Source organism: Chionomys nivalis, chromosome 8 (assembly GCF_950005125.1).
Source record: "Chionomys nivalis chromosome 8, mChiNiv1.1, whole genome shotgun sequence".
NCBI lineage: Eukaryota > Metazoa > Chordata > Mammalia > Rodentia > Cricetidae > Chionomys > Chionomys nivalis.
Window position 1 is genome coordinate 95,561,115 of NC_080093.1, and position 25,385 is coordinate 95,586,499.

General features: G+C 47.0%; 1 protein-coding gene across 1 annotated transcript in view; it reads right to left on the minus strand.

Moving 5' to 3' along the window:
• Positions 1 to 25,385, minus strand: part of Clpb (ClpB family mitochondrial disaggregase) — a 131,105-nt gene that overhangs the window by 57,612 nt on the left and 48,108 nt on the right. Inside the window, exons 4-5 of the mRNA XM_057778193.1 lie at positions 24,016 to 24,119; positions 8,673 to 8,801 (exon numbers count right to left, since the gene is read on the minus strand). Coding sequence (XP_057634176.1) covers positions 8,673 to 8,801; positions 24,016 to 24,119 — 233 coding nt within the window. The remainder of the gene's footprint in view (positions 1 to 8,672; positions 8,802 to 24,015; positions 24,120 to 25,385) is intronic.

A 25,385-nucleotide genomic window follows, 5' to 3' on the forward strand; every position in this document is an offset into this window, starting at 1 on the left:
AGATGAGACAAGGCAGAGCGGGGGTGGATCACAGTTCCCGGTGCCTGCAGCCTCTGACCTCTCTGCCTTGCAGCATGATTATGTCCTGAACGACGATTTTGAGGGCAGAGGCTATCTCATCTTCTGCTCATCGGTCTCCTCTGCCCAGAGGACCAGCACAGCAGTGACACCTAATGTGGGGGCCATGAACTAGTGCCATTCGGTGAGCCTCACCATCTGTCCTCTAGAAGACACTTTCATAGTGACTTTCAGAGTCACTTTATGTCTATGGACACTAATAACAAAGATGGGCATGTAGTTGGCATTTCTCTTGAAAACATCCCTTTTTCTAATAATTCATTTTGATTGTACTTAAGTATTATTGTTTCTCAGCATAATTTTGGCTAAAATCAAGTGTAGAAGATAGTGGTTTGTGATGAACAGATGAAAACAGAGACCAATCTTTTGCAGATGATGTGAGATGCACTGCCTTAGCGCAGCGCCTCCTCCCATTTCCTGGGCCCTTGCTTCGTTCCTTTTGTTGGGCTTGCATCAGTGGGGTCCTTCAGCTATACTGCCCATGGACAATGTGCAGCCTTAGCCATCCCCAAGAAAATGACCTCCAGTCTTCCTGTTCAAACCTACCCGGCCCAACTGCCTGCCCCGCCAGCCATCTTGACTGGGAAGCACCAAGTTCCTTGTCAGTAACTGTGAGTCACCTTCCCTATGCTCACTGTGTGTAAGAGAGATAAGGTCTCTGTGGCCACAGGACTCCATGTGCTGGCAGGAAAGAGACAGATAACAATGACACAAACAGATCTGCATGGTGTGGGAGAATTGTCTGTATTCTGTCAATCTTGTTTTAAGAAAACGCTGATTGGCCAGGCAGGAAGTATAGGTGGGTCAACCAGACAGGAAGTAGAGGTGGGGCGATGAGAACAGGAGAATGCTAGGAAGGAGGAAGCCCATTCCTCCCATTCCAGCCCAGACCACCAAGAGGCAAGGTGTAACCTGCCTGGCTGAGAAAGGTACTGAGCCATGTGACTAGCATAGATAAGAACAATGGGTTAATATAAGCTTCAAGAGCTAATAAGTAGCCTGAGCTAATGGGCCAATCAGCATTATAATTTATGGAGATCTCTGTGTGATTTTCTTTGGGGCTTGCTGGCTGTGGGGTACAGGGCAGGACAGAAACCCTAAGCAGCTTGGCCCTCATGTTACATCTGAAGGTGCCAAGTTAAGTGCCACGAGGAGGGCGAAGTAGGGTAACAGGATAAAGTGGCATTGGAGCAATTTTTACTAGGGTAGCTTGGGAAGTCCCTGAGACAGGACATTTGAGTAAGGCCTGAAGATGGGGTGGCCATCCTTTGGAGACAACAAGGGCTGGTGTTTCTGAAGAAGACTGACATCCAGGGAGAGCAGTGACATGAGGCTGCAGAGCTCTAGGTGACAAAGGGCTTTTAAGGCTCTGGTAAGGAGTCTGGCCTTTGCTGTTACTTCAATGCTGGGGTCAAAGTTGTTTTGTTTTTGTTTTTTTTTTTTAAGCAGGAAACTGTTTTTTAAAGTGTTTTTTTTTTTTTCCCCAGACAGGGTTTCTCTGTATATAGCCCTGGCTGTCCTGGAACTTGCTCTGTGGATCAGGTCAGCCTCGAATCTGCCTCCTGACTGCTAGGATTAAAGGCATGTGCCACCACTGTCTGGCTGGGACATGACATAATAAGGGCAATAATCCCTTTGGCTATGATTTGGTGGAGGCTTGAGGGGACAGGAATAAACTGTGAAAATAGTCTTCTCAGGGCAGTACACGAGAAATGATGGGGCCAGGGACAACCAACAGGACTTACTGAAGTACTGTCCATGGAATGGAAGAGAAAAGAGTTCAAGGATGACTTAAGCTTTGGATCTGAAAATCAAGGCAATGACGGTACTACCATTTAAGTAATTTTAACACTGACGCTAACAGTTGAGGTTCAGGAAACAAGAGAAGCTGAGAAAGCAGAATGATGGGGGGGCAATTATTCCTTTGAAAATTTTAGTCACTATGGCATGCAAGAAATCGGATGAGCTCTAGAGGTAGCTATGAGGCTTGTTTTTCTTTTAATGAATGAGATGAAGGCACATTTTCACACTGGTGCACATGAGCATCTAGGGAAGGAGAAAGAAGTAGGGCAGGAGAGGAAGGCATGAATTGGGGAGCAGAGTTCTTGAGAAAGAAGAACCAGAGCCCCCGAAGGGCTGGTCTCAGGAAGTGCTTCAGTACTGGAGGAGGGAAGGCATTGCTCTGCAGCCAGGCAGGTGGGAAGATGGCAGCAGGGAGGAAGTTCCCTTCTTTGTGAAATGGGAGAAGAAAACAACTTGGGAGTTCATAAGGGAGGGGCTTAGAAATCCGAGGAGAGAAAAAAGGACTGAGGAGTTGTCTTGGTCTATAATAAGAAAGTGCTTTACTCAAGAAGTGAAGTGGGGGTGGCTTGGTACCCCATCCTGCATCATGCGAGATTTATGGTCATATATGTGGAGTGAGTTCAGGATGTGCAGGACTCACAGAGAGAAAAGCAAAAGCATGGAAGGGTACAGTTACCCTGGAAGTCCCTGCCTGTGCTCGTCCAGTCACCCCGACGGTCTCTAGGTCACCCTCCGCTACAGAGAAAGTTCAGGCTAGCTTGGAACACATTAGGATTGCGTCTCAAAACCATCTAACCAACCAAACAAAGACTTCCACAAAACCTGTCATGTTTCTCCTGAAAAATGTCATGGTTTGCCCTACGGGGAAGTTCCTTAGCACAACCCTTCAGCAGCTAGCTCTTGCTTTCCATTCTCGACCAGACACCAGGACCCCCACCCTTCTGAACTACCTGCATGCTGTGGAGAGTGGACTATGCCTCATCTTCCATGCTTTGAACACAGGCCCCCTCTAGTTACTGCCCTTGCCAGCCTGGGGACCGTACATCTATCCTTGCAGAGTAAATACCATCTCCTAGACCAGGCTTTCCTTGCCTTATTGGAGACTCAGAAAGCTCTGTTTGTGGCAAGGTTTCGTTGTACAACCCAGAGAATCTTTGAACTCAATACATAGTCCTGTTGGACTCACACTTATGATTCTATTGCCTCAGGCCTCCAGGTGCTGTGATTACAGGTGTGTCTTACTACAACCCCCTCACCTTTTTTAGGCAGGGTCTCATATCAGATAGCCCAGGCTGGCCTCAAACTCTGGATCCTCCTGTCTCTATCTCCTGAGTGCTGGGATGACAACAGGTGTTCTACAGCATGCAGCTTAAGATCTCTAGATCTCCACTATCACACCAGAGTCATAGCTTTTATTTTTATTTATTTTTTTATTTTCGAGACAGGGTCTCTCTATAGCTTTTGGTTCCTGTCCTGGAACTAGCTCTTGTAGACCAGGCTGGCCTCGAACTCACTGAGATCCACCTGCCTCTGCCTCCCAAGTGCTGGGATTAAAGGTGTGCGCCACCATCACCGGCTCAGAGTCATTGTTAATTGTCTGGTTTTCTTATAAACTGAGTTCCTTAATGGCAACACCCAGGTCTGGATCAGAGTTATTGGCCTGATGCCTAGGTTGAGACCTGTGCCAGGAGAGGTGCTCAGCAAATGTCTCCCTCCTGTTCCCGTCCTTTCTACATGCTTCGTCATATCTTCCCACCATGATGGTCTAAAGCCTCGGAAACTGTGAGCAAAGTGAATTCTCTCCCTTTAATACTTATACTGGTAGTTTGCCACAGCAATAAAAAATTTAACTACTATAGCAAATGCTTGATAGATGATGGAAGAGACTTAGCAGAGGTTGCACAGAACACCAGGGCTGGAGGAGGGTCCTGAGAGCAGCTGTGGTAGCTGCTCTGTTTTATGGACAGTGAGAAAGGGTTTGCACAAAGGAGAATTGTGGGTGGCAGAACCAGAACTTGTGATCCTTCTCTGCACTGCTGGGTGTGAAGTTTCAACAGAGGGAAGACAGCCCCAGGCAAAGAAAGCTGCCGGTGCAACATCTGCTGGTGTAGACAGATGGACAGACAGTGAAGTGGAACAAGAAACAGAACGCTGAGTTTTGGTCCTGACGATGGGCTAATCACAGGTCGCTGCAGGAGGATGTCAGCACTGGAAAGGCTCTTTGCCTCAGGATGCTGGCAGGTTAACACCAACAATCCAGCAAGGAACTCAGAGAAGGGGTCAAAGAGGAGCCTTGAAAGTGGGAAGGAAAGGCTAAGAGAGGCCTGGGGAGGATGGATTAGATTTCAGAAGGGCCAGGCATTCTGAGGTAAGGAGCACCAGTGGTGAAACAGGGAGGAGCAGTGGGGAGAAGAGACAGAGAGGCAGCAGGACACTAAGAACGGGTGGGTCAGGAAGTCATGCAGGGCTTTCAGAGATTTGTTAGTGCATCCAAAAATGTACTCGGTAGTGTGCCAGTGTGTAGGTAAAGAGATGGTGGTGAAAAGCTAGGTAGACTCTTGGTGTGCACTCTACCTTAGTTTAGTAAGCGATGCTGTGCTCTAGTCCCAGGGGCAGGGAGGATGGAAGCAGAACTGGGGATTGGCTGGTAGAAAGAAACGCACCCGCCTGAAAAGGCCCCAATGGGACACAGGGCAGAAGGAGCTGCACAAGTAGAGGGAGGCGGGAACGTGGGGTGGGTGCTAGAGGCTGCAGGAAGAACAGTCAAGTGTCAGGCTGATACAAACGGTTTTATCACCTCTCCCCAGAGTGTCACTGGTACACAGTGAACACCTCAGGGCTTTAGGGCTTATTTCTCTGAAGGAACTAAGTCAAAGCCCCGTGATTAGAGGTGTGCTTCAGGCAGACAGGTGCCCATGGGAGCGCATTCCTGCGAGCTCACCAGCTCTGGGTGTGCTGAGATGCGTCTATGGGACTTTGCCGCCAGTCACAGTGCCCACCTGCCCTACTCCCTCTTTCCTTGTACTTGAAAGTGTGGTAGCACAACCTTCCTGTTCTAAGTAAACAACACCCCGAGGCAGCACCACCAAGGATGAAAACATACTGTCAGTATACTTCTTGTAGGACACAAAGACTGCCACCAGTTAATTCAAATCCCTACAAGAGAACTGTCTCCCTCCTGCTCTTGCTGGAAAGGGGATCACCCACTCCTCCAGGAGTCTTTCTGTAACTTCTTCCACCTCCCTGCTCGGTGACAGAAAGGCATTTCCTCTTTCGTGTACACAGAGCCCCTTATTCAACCTTCTGCCACAGCACCCACCCCACTGCCATGGCCGGTTACACATCTGTCAGCATCAGAGTCTTAGGGTCAGAGATGGTGTGCCTGACCTTCAAGATGTCCCGAGGTCCATGATCTCAGAGATAGCAAATAGTTCAACATGGGATGTAACAGAGACACGCTTTAAAGTCAAGTCCGTCTCCAAAGCATGTACCTTTTCACGGCTATGGGGTCACTGGAAAATGATCCTGAGTGTCTGTGGTGAGCTCTCGGACAACACGGCACAGTTCATAGGAGGAAAGAGGCACCCAAACAGGTGGACAAGCAGAAAAGGCTTCCCGAGAGAGGGGGTGAGAAGTGAGGAAAGGCAACAGCACCCTAAGTCGCGGGGATGGTGCAGGCACAGATGCAGGAAGAGAAATGGAGTTACAGCTGCCCACCCAGAGTGTAACTCTATCTCAGTCGTCACGGTAACTGCTATGGACAATAGAAACATGTCTGTCAGCTTGGATCCGAGAATTCACACAGCTACATAAAAACATTTTCACGTACAGGCCATGAAAGCAGAGTGAAACTGAGGGAATGAAACAACCAGTGCGACGGCAGGAGGGAGAGAGAAATGACCCAGGAGCACGATTCATGAACCCCGTTATTACATACAATCGATACACCCCAATAAAAATGAAAAAAAAGTAACTACTTGTCACAGAGCATCTACCATGTGTCTGCCAGGGACTTGACACCTGTTACTAATCTCCACACAGTCCTATGAAGGAGGTGTCCTCTGACAATCAACCAAGGCTAGGAGAGCTAGGATAACCTGTCGGTTATGGGAAGCTGGGATCCCAACCCAGATTAGCTGATTCTGAAGCCCGGGGTGTGTTTTCTACTACTCCATGCTGCCTCCTACAGGCTGGAAGTGTCCACATCCTCAGCTTGATGCTGTTGCCTGAGCCTCTTCACAGCTCAGAGAACAAGCAGCAAGAGTGGTTACTCCCTGTAGACCTTGTGAGCAGACAGTCTTTGTGCCTAGGCCTGCCTTGGGTCTTGCAGAGAGAACCTTCCTCTTTGCTACAGCAAAGCTGGTGGCCAGAGCACTCCGGTAAAGCTGAGGGCAGGAAGGCAGACCCTTCGGAAAAGGTCAGCAGAGGTCAAAGACTTTGGAAATGTTACAGACAGAGCCCCTAGGACAAGAGAGCAGGATCCTGCCTCTTGGTTGGCTGGTCACACACACTGGTAGAGTAAGGGAGGTCAAGAAGGGGAGAGGGGTCAGAAATTGGCAGGCCTGCAGGCCCTGAGTGACAGCAACTTGTTCAGGTCTAGCAGGGAGGAACAAGCAGGCTAATGGCTTTGACCCTCGAGGCTGGGAAACTAGGGCAGGGTATAAATGATGACTCCTAAAGAGGCAGGTGGGAGAAATGCAGAGGTGGGGGCTCAGGGTATCCGTTCCAAGTCACCGGGCAGAAAAGCGTGTCCCCGGAACAGCTCAAAGGGCTAGCCTTGGCCTGGGGGGGAGGTGGACGGAGCCTCATAAAAGGCCCTTGCTTCTTCATTTCAAAGGTGTTCGATCTGCAAGCGGGCGCGAAGGCCCCTTGTAGAATGAACGCTGTCATCTGTCTGGTGGCCGTGGAAGCAGGGACAGGAACCTCGGGAAGGGGGGGTGAAGGCTCCTTGTAGAATGAATGCTGTCTGGGGGCTGGGGGAGCAGGGATAGGAACCAGGAGACAATGCCTGGGCGCACGGATTGGAAGGCATGGGAGAGAGAAGCCCCACATGCACGTTCTGACGCTTAGCTGCAATGTCTCACCAGAGAGCTTTCCAAAGGACAGAGTCACCCTACTCTACCTGGCAGAGCAGGTACACTTACAGACCAAGGCATGCTTTAGGGCTGGCCCCTTGAAGGGTGAGGGCATGGGCAAGGCCTGGTTATGGCTGATAGGAGGTGGCAAGGCTGGGTTCCTGGGAAGTGTCCCAAATCAAGGACATGACATGGGCTGGAAGATCATTGGGATCCTGGACCTGGAAGGCACAGGCTCGGGGACAGGATGAACGTCCTGTGAAGGCTGACTGGAAAAAGTGGTAGAAATACAAAGTGACCACAGCTCACTGAAAAGGTGTTCCCATGGAGCTGACTACCTGAGGAAGGAGTGGGATCCCTTAGCCTACCAATCCTGGAGAGATTTCTTCTGTGAGGAAGAAAGAGTCATTTGAGTGACCCAGAGGGACTCAAAGGATGGTCTAGTTCTTTTGGTCCCCATGGAGAAGGAAGGAGGACCTGAGGTTCTAGCCCCAAGAATGGGTCTGGCCTTCAGAAAGTAGCAGGGAGTGAGTGAATAGGTCCTCCACATGCTGGCTCCAACCTCATGCCATTACCTCACCCGGGATCCAGGTCCTCCACATGTTGGCTCTAATCTTTCAGAAGCTGGATGGGGATAAGGGGAACTAAGAAGGAAATGGCCATATGAAGGTGTCTGGCAGTGAACTCTGTACCAGATTTGGAAAGAACCAGCCCAGTCAGAGTCTGGAGCATTCTATTCCTGTAATGAAACTGATGCTCTTGAAAGGGAGGCCATTCATTGTTCAGCAGATAGTTACAGAACACTCACTACATGGCATAAACTATGCTGGTCCTAAGGATACTTAGTAAGTCAATACAGTCTGTACTCGAAGGGGCAAGTCAAATGAGAAGCCTTCTCCTTTGGTATTGTTGCTAGCTTTGGAGACAGGCTTAGTTATAGACCTCAGATTAGCCTGGAATTCACTATGAAGCCCAGGCTGCCTCAAACTTAAGATCTCTGTCCCAGCCCCTGACTACAAGTGTGAGTGTGAACAGGACACCATGGCTCAGAGTAACAGACCTACGTGAGACTGCAGTGGGGCCGAAATCACAGCAACTCTGTGACACAGGTTAGTAGGGTTTTGTTCTCCTCCTGTGCCTGCTCTGGAAGTCACAAGAGAACGAGCCGACTTTTGGGAAGAGCCATCAGTGAAGAAAACTCTTCACAGTGGGGCTGAAGACAGCTCAGCAATGAGGACCCAAGTTCAGTTCCTAGTGCCCATGCTGCTTTTGTAATTCCAGCTCCTGGAAGATCCAATGCCACTCAGCTCTGAGGACACCTGGACACAGGTGCACACACCTACTCCCCCACATAATTTTTTTTTTTTAAATATTTATTTATTATGTATACAATGGTCTATCTGTGTGTATGCTGAAGACCAGAAGAGGGCACCAGACCTTATTACAGATGGCTGTGAGCCACCATGTGGTTGCTGGGAATTGAACTCAGGACCTTTGGAAGAGCAGGCAATGCTCTTAACCACTGAGCCATCTCTCCAGCCCCTCCCCCACATAATTAAAAAAAGTCTTTAAACAACCCTCGCAGCTTATCACAGACAGGGTGGAGGAAACCCCCTCCCTGCCCCCAATACAGACATGGCCACTGTTATTCTTGGGATTAGCTCAAGGAGAGTAACAGGATCACTTTCCTCTGCCAGCCACAGCCACAGCTCTCACCTCCGTCCAGTAGCTCCTTGACAACGCGGTAGTCGTCGGCCAGGACGGCGTAGTGCAGAGCTGTGCAGCCCTTGAAGCTAGCACGGTTGTTCAGCCGGTTGTTGAAGTCGTCCTCTCGGGTGACTAGGACTGAGGGACCAGAAACAAAACAAGATAAGCAACCAACAGCAAAAACCCACAAACCTCCATTAGCAACAAATCAGTCTGTACATGCTCATGATTGTCTACTTTCCCTACCCACTTCTCCCTTTAGGTGGGTGGGTAGGTGGGTGGGTGGGTAGGTAGGTGGGTGGGTAGGTAGGTGTGTGCGCGCGCACCCGCTGGCTTACAGGGTCTCACTATGAAGAGTAGACTGGCCAGACTCTCCGTGCGGGGCTAGAGCATGTACCACCCTTCGGCCCTCTGCCCATTTTGTTTCCCGAGACCGGGTCTCACTAGTGCCCCAGAATGGTCCTCAACTCGCAGCGCCACCCCTGCCGCCATCTCCCACGTGCTGGGATTCCAGGTGTGAGCCACTGTGCCCAACTTCATCTGCTTTTTGATTTCCTCATGTTTTTGAGGTAACATTTCTTTGTGTACCTCAGGCTGGTCCTCTTGTTTCAGCTGCTTGAGTGCCTGGGCTCTTCAATATTTTATCTATGAACTTCTAAACATTAAGTAGCATCTACACTGTGTGCCTGGCCATCTGGGCTGGGCAAGAGGAGGTAAAACAGCCTGGTTTGTTTCATGAATATGGTCCCTGACCTCGGCTGACTGAAGAGGCAGATGATAAACAGATTGTAGAGTGCTGCAGATAAACCCTATGCTGGGGTAAAATGGGAGGACACAGAAAGCCAGGGTAAACTCGGCTTGAGAAGAAAGAGAGAGAGAGAGAGAGAGAGAGAGAGAGAGAGAGAGAGAGAGAGAGAGAGAGAATAAAAAAGGTGGAGGGTGGGATGGCGGTGGGGTGATGGGAACAGGGAAGGGCAAGAGGATGTTTGAGGCAGAAGCGTCACACACCTCTACTGCTTACAATTCAGTAACTTAAAGCTTAAAATTTGATTTACCAAATCAAGTAAAAATTGAAACTACAGAAGGGAACAAAGAAGAAAAAGGGCCTCATATCTCAGTGACCTGAGAAGGAACAAGCACATCTCGTCTACTTTTCAGGGATTGCACACTGCGCCTGAGTGTGCATTCCCTACCAAGTCGGAATTTACCGTACCTCTCATTTGGTTTTTTGGTCTGTTTTGGTAGTGCTGAGTGTTGAACCTGGTGTTGACCACATCCTTGTGCATGACAGACAGAGTTCTACCAATAAGCTCCATCCTAGTTCTGCAATCTGATTTCCTACCCTTCAAAACTCTCTATAAACATCCTCTGGACACTAAGGACAGACCTTTCATGGGAGCTGAGCGTGCAAACCCTCAGGCACTATTCATGTGCCCTCTTTTCTCTCTCCTGTCTTATTAAAATAAAACCTGAAACTGTTCTCACTGTCCAAGACCTCTGGGTGGGTGGATATACACACATCTGCTTATGAGACTGGTTCTGGCTTACGTTGTTACCCAGACACTTTTAGATCAGCTAATAAACTAGAAGGTTCAACCCTTTGGGGGATCCCCCCCGGGAAGCAAGGCCCCACAGAGCAGCTTCAAGCCTGCTTGGGTTTTGAGGTTTCTGTTTCCCTCATCTGGAAACTACCCCAGAACCCAATTTTCCTTAATGCTATCTCCTAGCTCATTTTGTTGGGAGTAGAATCGAGGATCCAGGATCTGCCTGCCTGTGCCAGTTCTCTCCTGTCCCCTGGCACTAATCCTGTAAAGGGCAGGCTCCTGCTGCCTGGAGGGATAAAAGGTCGCGTACAAGACAAAAAGTGACATTGCCTAGATAGCAGCACCAAGAAATTATTCCTACGCCACTCTTTCTGAGTGTTTTTAGAATCAACTGAAAGTGTGTTCCCTCTTGGAATACTGAAGACACTATCTAAATACAGATCTAAAAGCAAAAATGTCCAGTCTCAGTTTTTAGACAAGAATGCGGGAGCTCCCTCACTTGGCTAGTTAATGCTGTGTGAGGAGCGCAGAGGTGAGGTGGAAGGGTGGCCTCAGTCTAGCAGTCAGAATCACCAGCGCTGAGAACCAGAACCAGGGTGAGTCGCATTCTCCCCTCACAGCGCCGATGAAAGAATCCAGCACAGAGCCGAGCCTGGAGGCTATACCAGCCTTAGACTCTTGCATTCTCTCCTTTTCTTGTTCTGGCAACACAGTAAGACATTCGGTGGAAGCTGGCATTACCATGTGATAGCCTGAGGTGTGTAGCCGCACCCTAACAAGCCAGCATGAGTGGAAACACTTCAAACCTTTGGCCAAAATGAAGATGGTGGAGCTCAGAGCTGGAGACCAGACCACACTACTGACCCCGGCAGTAGAATGTGACTTTCTCCTGGGCGTCAGAAACAGGCAGCAAGAAAGTGTCTGATCAGCCTCCGGGCACACAAGGGGCCTCTGGATTAGCCTGGCCTCTGGGCACACCTGAGGGGTTACCTATATTAGCAAGGCCTCTGTGTGTGTGTGTGTGTGTGTATAATATAATGTATCTATGCTTTTCCTGTGTGAGCCCTTTAGGAGATCAATGAGAGGGACCAGCCCTTAGTCACAAATCCCACTAGTTACTTTTAGTTACCCCATCATACTGGGGATCTTGTTTCTAGCCCGCTGCAGGTTAGGGGAAGGAAATAAGGCTGGGTGGACACTTCCGAGGCAAGCAGATTGATCACAATCAAACGCTGGCCAGGCAGGGAGGGAAAAGAACAGGACAATGAAAAGCTGAAAAAGGATTCCAAGCCCAGCACCTCAAAAGGCCCTAAGGGCATCTCTGAACTGCCACACAGGACATTAACTGCTGGATATAATGATAAACCTGAAGAAAAGTGATAGTTGGCTCAAGAAAGCAAGAAGGGTATAATCCATTTTACAAAGAAACCCCATCACTCATTGGGCAAACAAGTGTAATGAGTGCCCGTGCACGGTGGTAGCTTCTGCAGACGCAATCATGAATGAATAGGCGATTTCTGACTTTACGAATTAACTGTCTGATTCGAGAATCAAATCAATAATGTGTCTTCACAAGTGTGACAAGGCTATGCACACAGGGTGCTCATCACAAAGGGCAGGTGACTTCGGCAGAGAACCAGCATCACAGCCTGCGAGAGGCCCTGAGAGGCCCGCGAGAGCCCTGTTCCTCAAGTGTTCTGCTCCTCTGTGGTCTCACCTCTCACTACTGCCTGCCTAATGCTCGTTCTCATCTTGGAACTTCTGACCCAGCTGGAATCCTACCCATTCTGAACCATCACTTGGCCAGGTGATCCTGCCTGAGTGAGGTAGGTATTGTCCCAGAGACATTCCACAGTAACCACCTGCTGTGTGGCTGGGCTTGCCCAGCAGCTGGAGACAGACTGTCACTACCTTCTTCACCAGTACACTCTGGGCTAAAGCCAAGCACAGCAGAGCCGAGCTGTAAACGCTTGACAAATGCTTGTTAAAGCAGCAAGTAGAAATAAACTGAGTGCTTCTTTTATGAAAATCAAAGATGTAAAATACCCCAAAATCCAAAATTTCTTTTTTATTCCAAATCCTTTCTCAGTGCTGACAACTTTCTGGGAAACAGAGGCAGGAGGGTTACAAACTTGAAGCTATCCTGAACTACATACGATGACCTTGTATCAAAAAATTTCCTGATTTTAGGGCATGGAGCTCGTATTTTTGGATTAGGGGTGTTCAACTAATAAACTTTATACACAAACATTCCAAGTTTCAAACAAACTCCTAAATCTGATTTTCTTCTGGTGCCAAGCATTTTGGATTAAATATATTCAACATCTCACACAAATAAGGTCCAGATATTTCTGTTTGTGGAAAACAATAACAGTATCTATAAACAAATGTCTAGTGACCGCAGCACAGAATGGCTGGTAACTGAGCAAGCTCTGAAGCCAGACCACTGTATTTGAATCCTGAATCTGCTGTGCAGGTTCACATGGTTTGCTTGACCTCTCTGTGCCAAACTCCTATCTGTAAATGGAAAGAAAGAACAGGAGGCTCTTGCTGGGCTGCTCTAGGTGTGGTAACACAGCATCTGGTCTCAGTGCCAGTCGTGACCCTTTTTATCTAGTCTCCCAGGAAGGCACAGGCGCAGGACACTGCAGGTGGGAGAACCACCACCTGTTCTGCATAGTGTCTGTCACCTGGCAGTGTCTACTTAGCGCGCGTCATGCTGGTGTTCTCCAGAACGATCACTCCAGAGCCGGGTGCTGGTGGTGCACGCCTTTAATCCCAGCACTCGGGAGGGAGGCAGAAGCAGGAGGATCTCTGGAGTTCAAGGCCAGCCTGGTCTACAAGAGCTAGTTCCAGAACAGGCTCCAAAGCTACAGAGAAACCCTGTCTCGAAAAACAAAAGAAGAACTGCTGCCCCAGGAGCTGTAAGTTTATGCTCCCATTTTGTACGAAAGCCCTGGTGTTCAGAAGAATGACATTTGGTGGCAAGCAGGAATCTCCCATGCCAATTCTGCATTTGGCATGAAGCTTTTTCTGCACTGCTCAGTGTTGGCAGCCTGAGGTCCTTAGCCCATGCCTGGCCAGGTCTTTTTATCTCTGCTTCCAACTTGTAGGTAAAACGTAAGCTCTCAGCTACTGCTCTGGTGCCTACTGGTCTGCTGCACGCTTCTTACCAAGGAATCGCTCCCCCCAACCCCGCCACCCCACACTGAAACTGTAAGCAAGTCCCCAATTAAATGGTGCTTTGTTTGTTTTTGCCTTGGTCATGGTGTTTCTTCATAGTAATAGAAAAGTAACCAAGACACAGGCCCACTGCTAACTGCTAAAAAGGCCCAATCCTGAGATGTCACTCTTCTTAAGTCACAAAAGATGATGAAGGTAGAAAGGGGGTGGAGAGAAGGAACAACACCCCACCCCCATCCCCTTGGCCGGAGAGTAAGCAAAGTCATCCAAAGGAGCAACCAGGCCTGTCTTACCAGCTGGCCACCAAGGTGGTCTTCTCAACAAAGTTATCTTGCCACCTGCAGGGGGTGTAGGCTCCTCTCCCAGATGCCTCCCTGTCTCTGTGGGAGGTTCCACACCCCCTCTGGCCACAGGAAAAGTGACAGCCACTACTCTGCTCACTTCTGCCCTACCCCTGCCTGTGAACGTTACAAAGTCTATGCCTCAGGGGTCCACAGCCAGAGTCCAAGAGTCAGCGGCAGTTAGAGCCCCCATGCCCTCCATGTAGCTCTGGCTGCTTCTCAGCACCACTCAAACACAAACACACAGCCCTGCTTATCTTAGCTCTGTCATGTGCTAAGTACTACGTAAATGGTATGACAAACAATAATTTGAGGGGTACTGAATAAATAGTTAGTGCTCATGGTACTAAAATACCAATACTTACAATTAATTATAAGTCTAAAATTTTATTATAATACAAAATAATTATATCCTTTTTAGAGATATAATTCTTTAAATAAAATCTGACATAGTTTGGAGGGGTGTCAATACGTGCCCCAGGTGGTACAAAGTACTCAGGAGCAGAGCCAGGTCCATGTCTGAGGTCAAGGCCAGTCTAGTCTGCATAGTGAGTTCCAGGTCAGCCAGAGCTCCAACAGGAGAACCTATCTCAAATAAATAAATAAATTTAAAATTACATAAATATTTATGGCCATGTATTTATAAAAGCCCAAAGGTAAACAATATAATATCTATCATATGGTGAAGAGATAAATGATATACAGTAGAATACTATTCCACCATAAAAAGGAATGAAGTAATGACAGTTGCCACACTACATATAAAACTTAATGCTAGGGAAAAGAAGTCAGTCACAAATGACCATGTGGTATATGGTTCCACGTACACAGAATGTCCACTTTAGGCAATCTATAGAGACAAGGTAGCTGCCAGGGACTTGTGGGCAAATGGAGAATAACTGATAAGCATATGAGGTTTTCCTATAATGTGATAAAAATGTTCTAAAATAGACTGGGGTGATGCTTGTTTAACTCTTGTGAAAGAATACATCACTAAGTTATAGATTTTACATGGTTAGCTTTATATGTCAATTCAATTCAATAAAGCTGCTATATTTAAAAGTATAAACCAAAGCAAACAAACAAACAGTGACTGCCAGGTGTAGTGGCACATGCCAGCAGTCTCAGCACTTTGAAGGGGCAAGAGGCTTGGGAGCTCAAGGCCAGCCTAGGCTACATAATGCATTCAAGATCAGTCTGAGTTCCTATCTCAAAGATAAAATGTCTGTAGGAAGCTGGGCATATTACCTGGCATTCAGGCAAGAGTCAACAAGTGCTCAGTTTATGTCATGCTCTTTCTCCTTCTGACGCCACCTGGAACCCTCCCCAACACTAACAATGGAGAATGGGCACAGGGACGTCACCCCAGTACTGTGCTAAGAAAAGAATGGCTTCTATTTATTGAATTCTATGTGTGAGAGATCAGGCCAGGGACTTGATCAACGATTTTCCTCACAAAAATGCACTAGGCTGCCATTCAATAAACAAAGAAACTAGTCTCGGCTCATGCAGGTGGTTAAAGTGGCACCGTCAGGCAATGACTGTCCAGCTCAGACGCCTGTCTCTTCTGTGGGACTATGCCTCACTTCTGGCCTCGTATTTCCTGACAGCAACCTGAGGTCATGAACCCCTTCCTCTATGCACTGTAGTAATATCTAGTTCACACTGAATTAGGTGCCATCTTCTCCTGCACGGGCCCGTGTATTCTTCCATAGTTTCACACATTACATTCCTGTATTCAATAACTGCTTCCTCGGTGAGATGGTAAGCTTGTCTTCTTAAGCAGAAACTAGGTTCTTAAAGTATGGATGTTGTGATCAGCTTTATCCTTTGTAGAATGTATGAGCCCATGGTGACCGAGGCTGGTTTCAGGTCCAGCCTCCACTTAAAAATGGTTTTCACAGGCACCATGCTCTCTGTTCATGGACTCCTGAGGAGCAGGGTCCTTCTTGTCCCCACCACCACTCCTCCCAAGTGTAATGACTGGCTCAGAAAAGGTGTGATGGATTAAAGGGAAGACTGGCCAGCAGCCTTCCGACAGGAAGCGCAGCTCATCTCTTCTAATCCCATGGAAAGGAAGGCAGAACAGAAAGGCTGGCAAGGAACTAGAGATGGCTTACAGACTGCATGGCATACTGTTCGGCCCAGGAGTCCTTTACCAGAGAACCTGGTGAGGCTTTCCGACCCACGTCACACCCTTCCATCCTCAAATGTACAAAGGGGGCCAACTCCTGAGTCTGCTGAGGATGTGTATCAGGACTCAAACACCGCTTCAATTTCCTTCACTTCTCACCTTTCCTGACTCTTAGAGACCATGGTGCTCAGTGGTTTCTGGCTCCAAGGATCCTGAGGGACAAGCTGGCAGCAAGCGCAAGAAGCCTGCTTCTGAGCAGCTATGCAACCTGGCTGGTCCAACTTGGTCCCCCAGTGATCCCCGTCTCTGCACCTGCTTGCCTCTCCTCTGCCTTTTCTTCAAGATGTTAAAAACTTGCAATAAAAAACAAATACAAAACGCTGTAATTAATAGCCAATTCCAAGCCAACCAAGCATCTCTACTAATAAACCTCAACACTTGCAAAAAGAACAATAAATTCTGCCCCTCTCTGGTTCTGAGGTGGTCTCTTTATATACTCTGTGTTGTGTGTATGCATGTGGGTAAGCGTGTCTACATATATATTTATTTTCCTTTATTTCCCATCCAGGGAGGGGCAGAATAATGAACTGCGTGCGTCAGAGAAGATGAATCTGAGATACTAGGGAGCAGTGCAGTAAAAAGATTAAAGTGTTATTATTGTTGGTTTTTTTTCCCCCATGGTCCATTGTGACAGCTCGACCGTCATCTGTAAAAAATGTCTCAGCGAGAGATAATCATCGGAAACTCAATAAAGCGTCAGGGGGAGCCTCAGCCCCCATCAATCACTGGGTGCCTGGAAAATTTCAGCCCTCTGTCTCCCTTCCTGCTATCCATATAAATGTCTCTAATATATTTTGTGTAGTGTGTGGGACCCAACCCTGATTTGGAACTTTTGATGAAAAAATATTTATACACAAAATATGTAAATCAGCTAAAAATCACAAGACTAGCTCTTTGCTACCCCATCATACTTTTCTTATTTTTATAAATGCATTGAATTTATTCTTTTTAATAAAACATGTCAACTACTCTCTCTCTCTCTCCTAAGAGAGAAAGACATATATATCTATGTAAGTTTGGAGAGCTAAAAGAATAGAAACAATTAACCTAACTGGGTAATACATTTCGTCTTGAAGTTGGCCAAAATGCCTGATGGAGTGACAGCCCTCTGTCCACCCTGCTGGTTCTGTGGCAGAGCTGAGAGATGGCATATAGAACTGCTGGCCCTGGAGGGGTAATGAGACTCTTGAGTGGACCTGGACAAGGATGAAGAAGAGTCAGGGCATTAATAAAAACAACTTGCCTAAGAGCTTTTAGCCTGCTGGTTTTCCAAGCCTCTAGAGAAGCCAGAGGTCTTGGCATACTCAGAGGCACATGCAACCTGGTACGGTCTCTGAGCTCTACACAAGGGAAGGAAACAGTTTTGTTGGCAATGGACATCACTGCTTCAAAAAAAAAAAAAAAAGATTTATTTTTATTCTTTGTGTGTGAATGTGTGTATGCTGGCACACATACTTAGCCTCAGAGGCCAGAAGAGGGTGCAAAGTCCCCTAGAGCTAGAGTTACAATTATCATCCACTTGATGTGAGTGCTAGGAAACCAATTTTAGTTCTCTGAAGGACAGCAAGTGATTCTAAGTGCTGGGCATCTCTCCAGTCCTCGGACATCACTGTTTCTGCCTTAGTTTCCTTTACTGAGCACATAATGTTGAACACAAGATCAATACATATAAATGTTACCAGCTGCTGCTGCTGCCTTAGCTATTGACATGGTACAGCTTCATTATCATACCCTCCTTTGCTACCCTTTGAAGCAGTCAATCCTGCAGCCCCTCACCTCTAGGACTTTGGAGCCTCTGCATTTGATGATAAAACCCTGGTGTCTACCAATGCTGTGCTGCTTGCTATGTGGTTTACTGCTCACTGAAAAGAGACCTTCTGATCCATGAATGGTGTGTCCTAACACGTTCATTCTTCAGTCTGAAACAGAGCTTCTCTATTTCACACCCCTGAGAGTTCTGGACACAGCACATCCCTGCTCCCCTCATACCTACCCAGACCCACCTCTCTTTCCTCTGGCAGCTGCCTCAAATCTTCCTAGACTTTGAGAATCAAGGTTAATTTTATTTCCTTGATTACTTCAGCCCAACATTCTTCGTTCTGAGCTCCACTGTGATCTGTACCATGACTGGACCCTGGTCTAATGTGGTCTCGACTGTATCCAATCTTTATTATCATTAGCTGCCATTCTTGGTATATCATATTTGCTTTCATATCATACAAGCACTTTCATAAGTACGTCAACTCATGTTTTTCCCCTGATGTTGGGAGAACGGGTCTCTTTTCACAGGGCCTCACAATGTATCTCAGGCTGGCCTTAAACTTTCATTCTTTCTGCCTCAGCCTCCTGAGTGCTGAGATTATAGACATGCAACACCATGCCAGCTATCAAATGACCGTTATAACAAATATGTGGTGTGAGAAATATTCTCTATAGATGAGAAAACTAGCACAGAAACAGGATGAACTGCCCAAGGTCATATCATTAAGTAGCACACATTTCTTAGACTCAAATTAATATTTGGCTCTTTAAGGATAAAGGGTCAAAGACCCTGTAGTTTCCTATGGACATAATTAGACTAACGAAACAGAGGTTTCCATTCATGGGATTCCTCCTATGGTCCAGGCTTTACATTACTTTACATTACTCCCAGCTCTCTTAATAACTTTTATTTTACAAATTGGGAAGGAGAGCTTCTGAGAAGTCTAGGGAACTGCTCCAGGCATCACAGATACTAAGTGGTCTACAAACCCACTTGGCTTAAGCACATCTATGAATGAAGCCAAGAGTGGCAATCTAAGGTCTCTTCTCTAGGGACACCAAGGCCAAGATGTGTTAAGGCATCTGGGCATTAGACTACAAGTAACACCCGCAGTCTGGATCGTGCTATTCATGGTCGGGGGAGGTGGGGCTGACATGCATGTAGGTCTCTGGGGATAAGACCCAAGCTCTCCCCTGGGAGTCTCTGGATTCCTATTAGTCTGGATTTTCTGGGGTCGTTCATTTTCTACCGTGCTAGGGAAGGTTTGGGTACATGGTACTTAACTTCTCCACTGGGTGGTTAGCTTACATAAAGATGAATGTTGCAGAGCCCCCAGCACGGCCTGGGGATGAGAACTATTGTATAGAGAGCAGTTCCATTACCGCCAACGGGGACTCCTAGCCACCTCCTCAACTCCAGGGCACTTGTCCACTGGTTTGTGATGCGCCAGCTTGCACAGTCTTGTTCCCCATCTGAAGGCAAGAGATGGGGAGGTCAGCTGGAGCAGGCCAGGACCTGTTGCCCCTGTGGGAAGGGGTTCTTGGCTCTGGGAGGTCCAATCTGAGAAGCTTTCACCCTGGAAGAGCCCTGTGCCAACCCAGTTCTTCAGGACTCATCTTTATTCAGCTGCCACTTGAAGCTGAGAAGAGAACCTGACTTATAGCCTGTTCTGGCCACGTTTCTACCATGTTTTATTGTTTTAATTGTACATATGAGAGGCACTCGGAGTACGTGCTTGCATTTCTGACAGCACCAGACACTGGATGTTTATAACCATTACTTATAAGCAGCCCGCGGCATCCACACTGGGCGACTTGTTTACTGTTACCACTAATTTAATGTTTCCTCCACCTGAGGGTAGGAGCCCACTGCCCAGCCACAAGGGGAAGTCTCCTGGAGTGAGCAGGTAGGCTGAGGCTCTGAAAGGACTGTGATCGAGACAGGAATGAGCGAGCAGAGGAACAGCTATAATCCCACCTGTCTGTCATTGTCCCTGTCTTAGATGTATTTCCTTCTCTCTTCCTCTTAACTCTGAAGCAGTTCAAATCCTCTTTCCTCTGAGCTTATCACCTGCTCTACATGTAGCTGAGCATTCAGAACCAAAGAAATCATAGTTACCAAGATCTTTGGCCCATGAAACCCAGGGAGCCATGGCAAGAATCTCCTAAGAAAGTTTTGATGGGCAGACTCCAGCCTGTTTGTGCTCCTTGGTACATTGCTCACTACTTCCTAATCAGGTGTCCTGACTTACACTGAGCTCAAACCTACCTTCATAGAGGAACTCCACTGCCAATGACTTTTACATACATATAGTTATTGTCAATCATCCTAACAGTCCAATAACATGGGTACTGTTATCCCTGTATTACAGAGAAGTCTGAAAGTCAAGGACTTTATGTCACTTGCCAAGATTACATAATTAGTCAGCGACAGGGCTTAGATGAACTATGGTTGCCTGGCAGTATTTCCTAAGCTTTTTTTAAAAATTATTATTTTTTTAATTTTTTTAAGGCCACCATTATGACTCTGAAGACACCACTCTGAGGGCTGCAGAGAACAGCAATAACAGCCAGGCCAAGAAGATTTCCATGCCAGGCACTCCTGGGTCAGCTGTGCTAGCAAGTCCACCATCACCCGAAAACACCAACCTTGATAAGAGGGCACGAGTCTGCAATGTACCTAGCTAAGAAGGCTTCCTAAGAAGCTGTGCTGGCATGTAAGGCAGGGGAAAAGCTTTCCTAGGGCCTCAGTGAGGACAGCGAAGACCGTCCTGTCCTCCTCAGGCTGTGTGTGTTCTAGGCAAGCAATCTCCAACTCATCCTTAAGACCCAATCCAAAGTCACTCATCCAATGACATGTCCAAGACATAGCCTGATCTTAGAAAAAAGACCATCAGTACCTCACTCTTGGCTGCTTACATTCTTCATACAGCTAGCTACCTTTGCCCTTACCACTCGGTAGTGTAACTCCTTGCAGAGGTCCATCTTACTTGGCTAGGAGCGCTGCTGAGGGGCCAGACCAAATATATTAATTTAGATATTCTCAGCATCTGGCAGAGTGCCCGAAATGCAGTAAAAGCAGGCTGAATTATAAATAAGTGGAACTAATAAGCAATTATAACTGCAGAGAAGTTTGCAATTCACGCGTCACATTATTTTATATCTTGATCAACACAGCAATACTGACAGGCAGGCAAAGGGTATATAAACTACTGGGGTTAAGGAAATTGGGCCAGAGTCACAAACTACAATCCACCATCTTCCCTCAGTACCAAGGGTAGGTTAAGATCCACAGAAATAATTATAAAATACAGTGAACTTTGGTACGGATTCTGACAGCAAGGATTGTCTAGCTGCCCTAAGCCTGTGACAATACTGGCTCTTCTAAATTCTTCCTCATACATCTCCCAGTCCCTCCACCCCCAGTCCCGTCAGTCAAACAAGAAATGAAGCTCAGGGATGGATCTTACACTCGTATGTCAGCACTGAGATGGCACACGGCAGGCAATGACAGCTAACAGAGGATGAAAAGACAAGACGTCTTCAAATGGAGAATGGTCTAAAAACACGGTGAAGATGATAAAGGATGCTGGGGCTTCCAACCTTTTGATACTGGAACCTGACATGCGCCCTAAAATACGCTGGCCATCCCCATAATTAACCTGACGGCTAGAAAGAGCCCTGAGATGAAATATGTCAAGGGTCATCATCCTAGTCCCTTCCAGAAAGCAGAGAACAAAGTACATCCAAACAGATGTACCTTGGAAAATAATCTGTGGCAGACAAAGGTAGTCAGTGAAGGCGAGGAGATCTTATAAGCTACCAGTACTGAGTTTATTAATGATTCCTGACAAGATACTAGAATTCAAAACAAAACAACAAAACAGCGCTGGGGGTGGAGCTCAAGGCCTCATGCAAGTGCCCCACCACTGAGCAGTATCTCCAGCCCTCGGAGGCGGTGTGTGTTTGTGTTGAGACAGAGTTTCTCGGTATAGCTCTGGGCTGTCCTGGAACTCACTCAGAAATCAAAGCTCTTCTGCCTCCCATGTGCTGGGACTAAAGGTGTGTGCCATCATGCCCGGCCCTAGGATGCATTTTTAAAAAGCTTCTTAAGCACTCTGATGATTACTGAGCGCCTATGGGTTCCCTGAAAACAAGTCATTAATGTGCAGGAGTAAGCAAGGGTCATCAGAATAAGGAAGGAAAATAAATGCAGATAAGTGCAGGACACATTTTTTTTTTTTATTTTAACAACAAATGTTAAAAATAAATAAATAAATAATAAAAAAAACCTCAATTTGTAGACAAAGAAATAGAGGATGGGAAAGAAGGGACTTAATGTCAGCTGCAGTTAACGACAATACATCAAAACTGCCTTGCCACATGCTGGAGAACTCTAAATCATCAAGGCCTTATGATCATTTGCTCTAAAAAGTGCATGGTGGTAGGGAGTGTGTCTGCCTAGCAGACTGCTAGCACACAGAAATGTCATCAGTAAGGAGTTCTAAATAAATACTGAGTCTACAGAAAGCCCACTGGTAACTGCAGGCTATACAAAACAAAAAGAAATAGTATTTTTCTTTCATGGCGGCCTTTCCTATTATTTTTATTTGTTTACCTGCAGTGAAGGTTGGTTGGCATTGGAGTTAGAAGGAAGTTAGGGAGGCTGTTCAAATGAATAAATGAACAAAGTCTGTTCGTGAACCATCATGGTTGCTTCAATACCGAAGAGTCAGGCTGAGTAGTCATACCAAAGACCAAATGGTCCATAAAGTTGAAATTTACACAATTTGGCTATTCCCAGAAAAAAAAACAAACCTGTTGATCGCTATTGTATAGCTCTAGAACGAATTTGAGCATCAACCTACAAAGAAATATAGAATGCAAAGCTGACAAAAAAAGCTTGATTAGAGTCTGCAAAATCTGCTAAAATTCTCAGAGCAGAAGAGAAGGCATTGCAAGAATCCCCACTCCTTCCTGGCCCCAGCATCTGACAGCTCCTCTGCTTTCAGGTGAGAGCACCCAAACAGCAAGCACACAGACGCAAGGGAAAGCTGTGTTTGAGACAGCCCATCAGCCGGGTCCATTTTAAGCGGCAAAGAAAGGGCAAGTTTGGTACTCCTGAACTTCTCTTCTGTTTGAAGTATAAAGTGAACACTTTCTAGCTCAGAGGAATTTAAAGAGGCACAGGTCATGGTCTACACAAGGAACTCTCAGTTGGGAAGGAGAAGGAAGATATGGGTGGCGAGAGTTCAAATAACCATAGAAGAGGCTAAGATTTAAGGAGCACCCAGAAGAGCAGCTGACAGCAGGGTAACTTCACACTTCACGGGGGCATAGTGCCCTGATGCTCTTGGACACTCCCCTCATGTCACCGATCTGAGAAACTTTGTCCCTGGCGCAGCACCACAGAGCCGCCAGCCTTACTTCCCTCGCTCAGAGGGCTAAGTGCACCGAGGCTCTCCTCTGCTGAATCTCCTCCAGGATAAGGCAGCCAGCAGGGCTACTGTGCTGCTGTTACTAGTTCCAGGTCTAAAGCAGCCTCTGCTAAGCTGTCCTGTCACCAAACTTCAGGGGAATAGCAGTCTGTCTGGGTGATGGCGGACAGTGGGTAGGAGGCAGGCACAGGTTACACAGGCAAAAGCTCACATATAAAACACACATTTGTCTGCAGCCAATGCAACCTACATTCTTCTCAATTTCATTTTTGAAGAACTCCTCACCAAAGACCTCACAAAGACTGATCTGAGCAGGTTCTCTCCAATAGATAGGTGCCACAACACCTTTTTCTGCGGCTCAATAACCACCCGTACATCCGTGAGGTATTAGCAATAAGCCCATTTTACAGCTCTCAGAAGATCAAGGCACAAAGGTCTGTTCCTAGCCCTAGGTCACAGCAAAGCAAAGCACCAGTCTCAGATATCAGACCACACACTGAAAAAGCAATATTCACAGCTGTACTTAGAGACCTCTATGGCTAGGAACCACAGCATATGTTCTAGTACTGGGGCAGAGAAGTCTGTAGGTAGCGAAAGGAGCAAACTCACATTCCATGCAGTATCCTCAACCATTTCATTGAAATCTGTTCCACTGCCTGCTCCTCGGAGGCTCCCAGTCTCAGGAGACCAGGTGAAGTGTGCCCCACCTCAATGAAGTCATGAACTCAGGCTCCACTCTCTTTTCCCGACACTTTGGAACTGGAGAAAGGAGCTACGAAAGGCATCTCTCCTGAGCCCCTCGGGATGCCCTCGAGTAGCTGCGGACACTGAGCGAAGCTTGTGGAAGCCACAGGTGGAGACACCCAGAGCAGTGGGGTAGCCCAACCTTACCTTCCAAAGAATGTATTCCCTGTTCCTTGGCAGTCTTGTAGACACTGCTGAAATCATCCCCAAGGTTTGGGTCAGCTCCAGCAGCAAGCAGGACCTGCACCACGCTGGAAGCAATTAGAAAAGCAGATCAAATGGTCTGGTTTTCACAGTTCTAAGACAATTCACCCTACAACTACTTATCAAAAGCTCACTACATTCTAGTCACTAGGTTCCCTGTGATATTGTGCTTACAGACTCCTGGGAAGGAACAAGTGTACAGTTACAGCAAAGAAAAATAATACAAACAGACATGAATATTGAGATTGGGGATGGGGGCGAGAACAGGGAGAAAGGGAGAAGAGAGGGTCAATACATCATTACATATTTATATAAAACTGTCTAAGAGCAAATTTAGTTAATAAAAACACCTAGGAATGAAGCTTCTGAAGGAGTAGATGAGTATGGGAAGCACACGTGCACGAGCAGGGCACAGGAGCAGCCTGAGGAACGCCTTCCAGCAAGACAGAGAAAGCAGAACAGCACAATGCGAGAGAAGGAGGTGTGAATGGGAGCAAGGACAGACAGCAGGACATGATCACATATGCTTTCTTCTACAGATCCACACACGCACACACCCATGCATATATAAATTCTGACATTACTAAAATATCAAAACTGGAAGTATCTCCTAGATCCACCTCTTTAATCCAAACTCTAAGAGCAATCATTATAAAGAGTTTGGCATATTTTATTTCAAACCTTTGCGTTAGAGAAATCATTCCAGGAGCTGTGTAAAAATGGACTGGGGAGTTTAAATAGTTGGCAGAGCCCTCACAAGGGCACAGGGCACAGTGCTTGAACTAGTTAACATGCTCAGTGTATGGTAGCTTCCCTCTTTCTTCTATAATGTAATGGTCCTACTAACACTCATCCCCCGAAAGGGTTTCTATAAAGAAGAAAGATGTCTTAAAACACAGGTTATTTATTTGACTGTTTTTTTCAGGAAGCACATTTATAATTTAAATAACTGGGTCATAGATAAATTCTAAATGTATGTACCCCCTTTTCATGCAGGACCAAAGCATCATTTGCCTCAGTTGTAGAGAATTCTGAGATGATGCTGTGTTTTTTTTTTTTTTTTTTTTTTTTTTTTTTTGGTTTTTCGAGACAGGGTTTCTCTGTGGTTTTGGAGCCTGTCCTGGAACTAGCTCTTGTAGACCAGGCTGGAACTCACAGAGATCCGCCTGCCTCTGCCTCCCAAGTGCTGGCCGCCCGGCGATGCTGTGTTTTTTGAGGCAGGGTTTCTGTACACCCCTGGCTGTCCTGGAACTTGCTCTGCAGACTGCGCTGCTCTCACACCCCCAGGATACTCCTGCCTCTGCCTCTGCCTC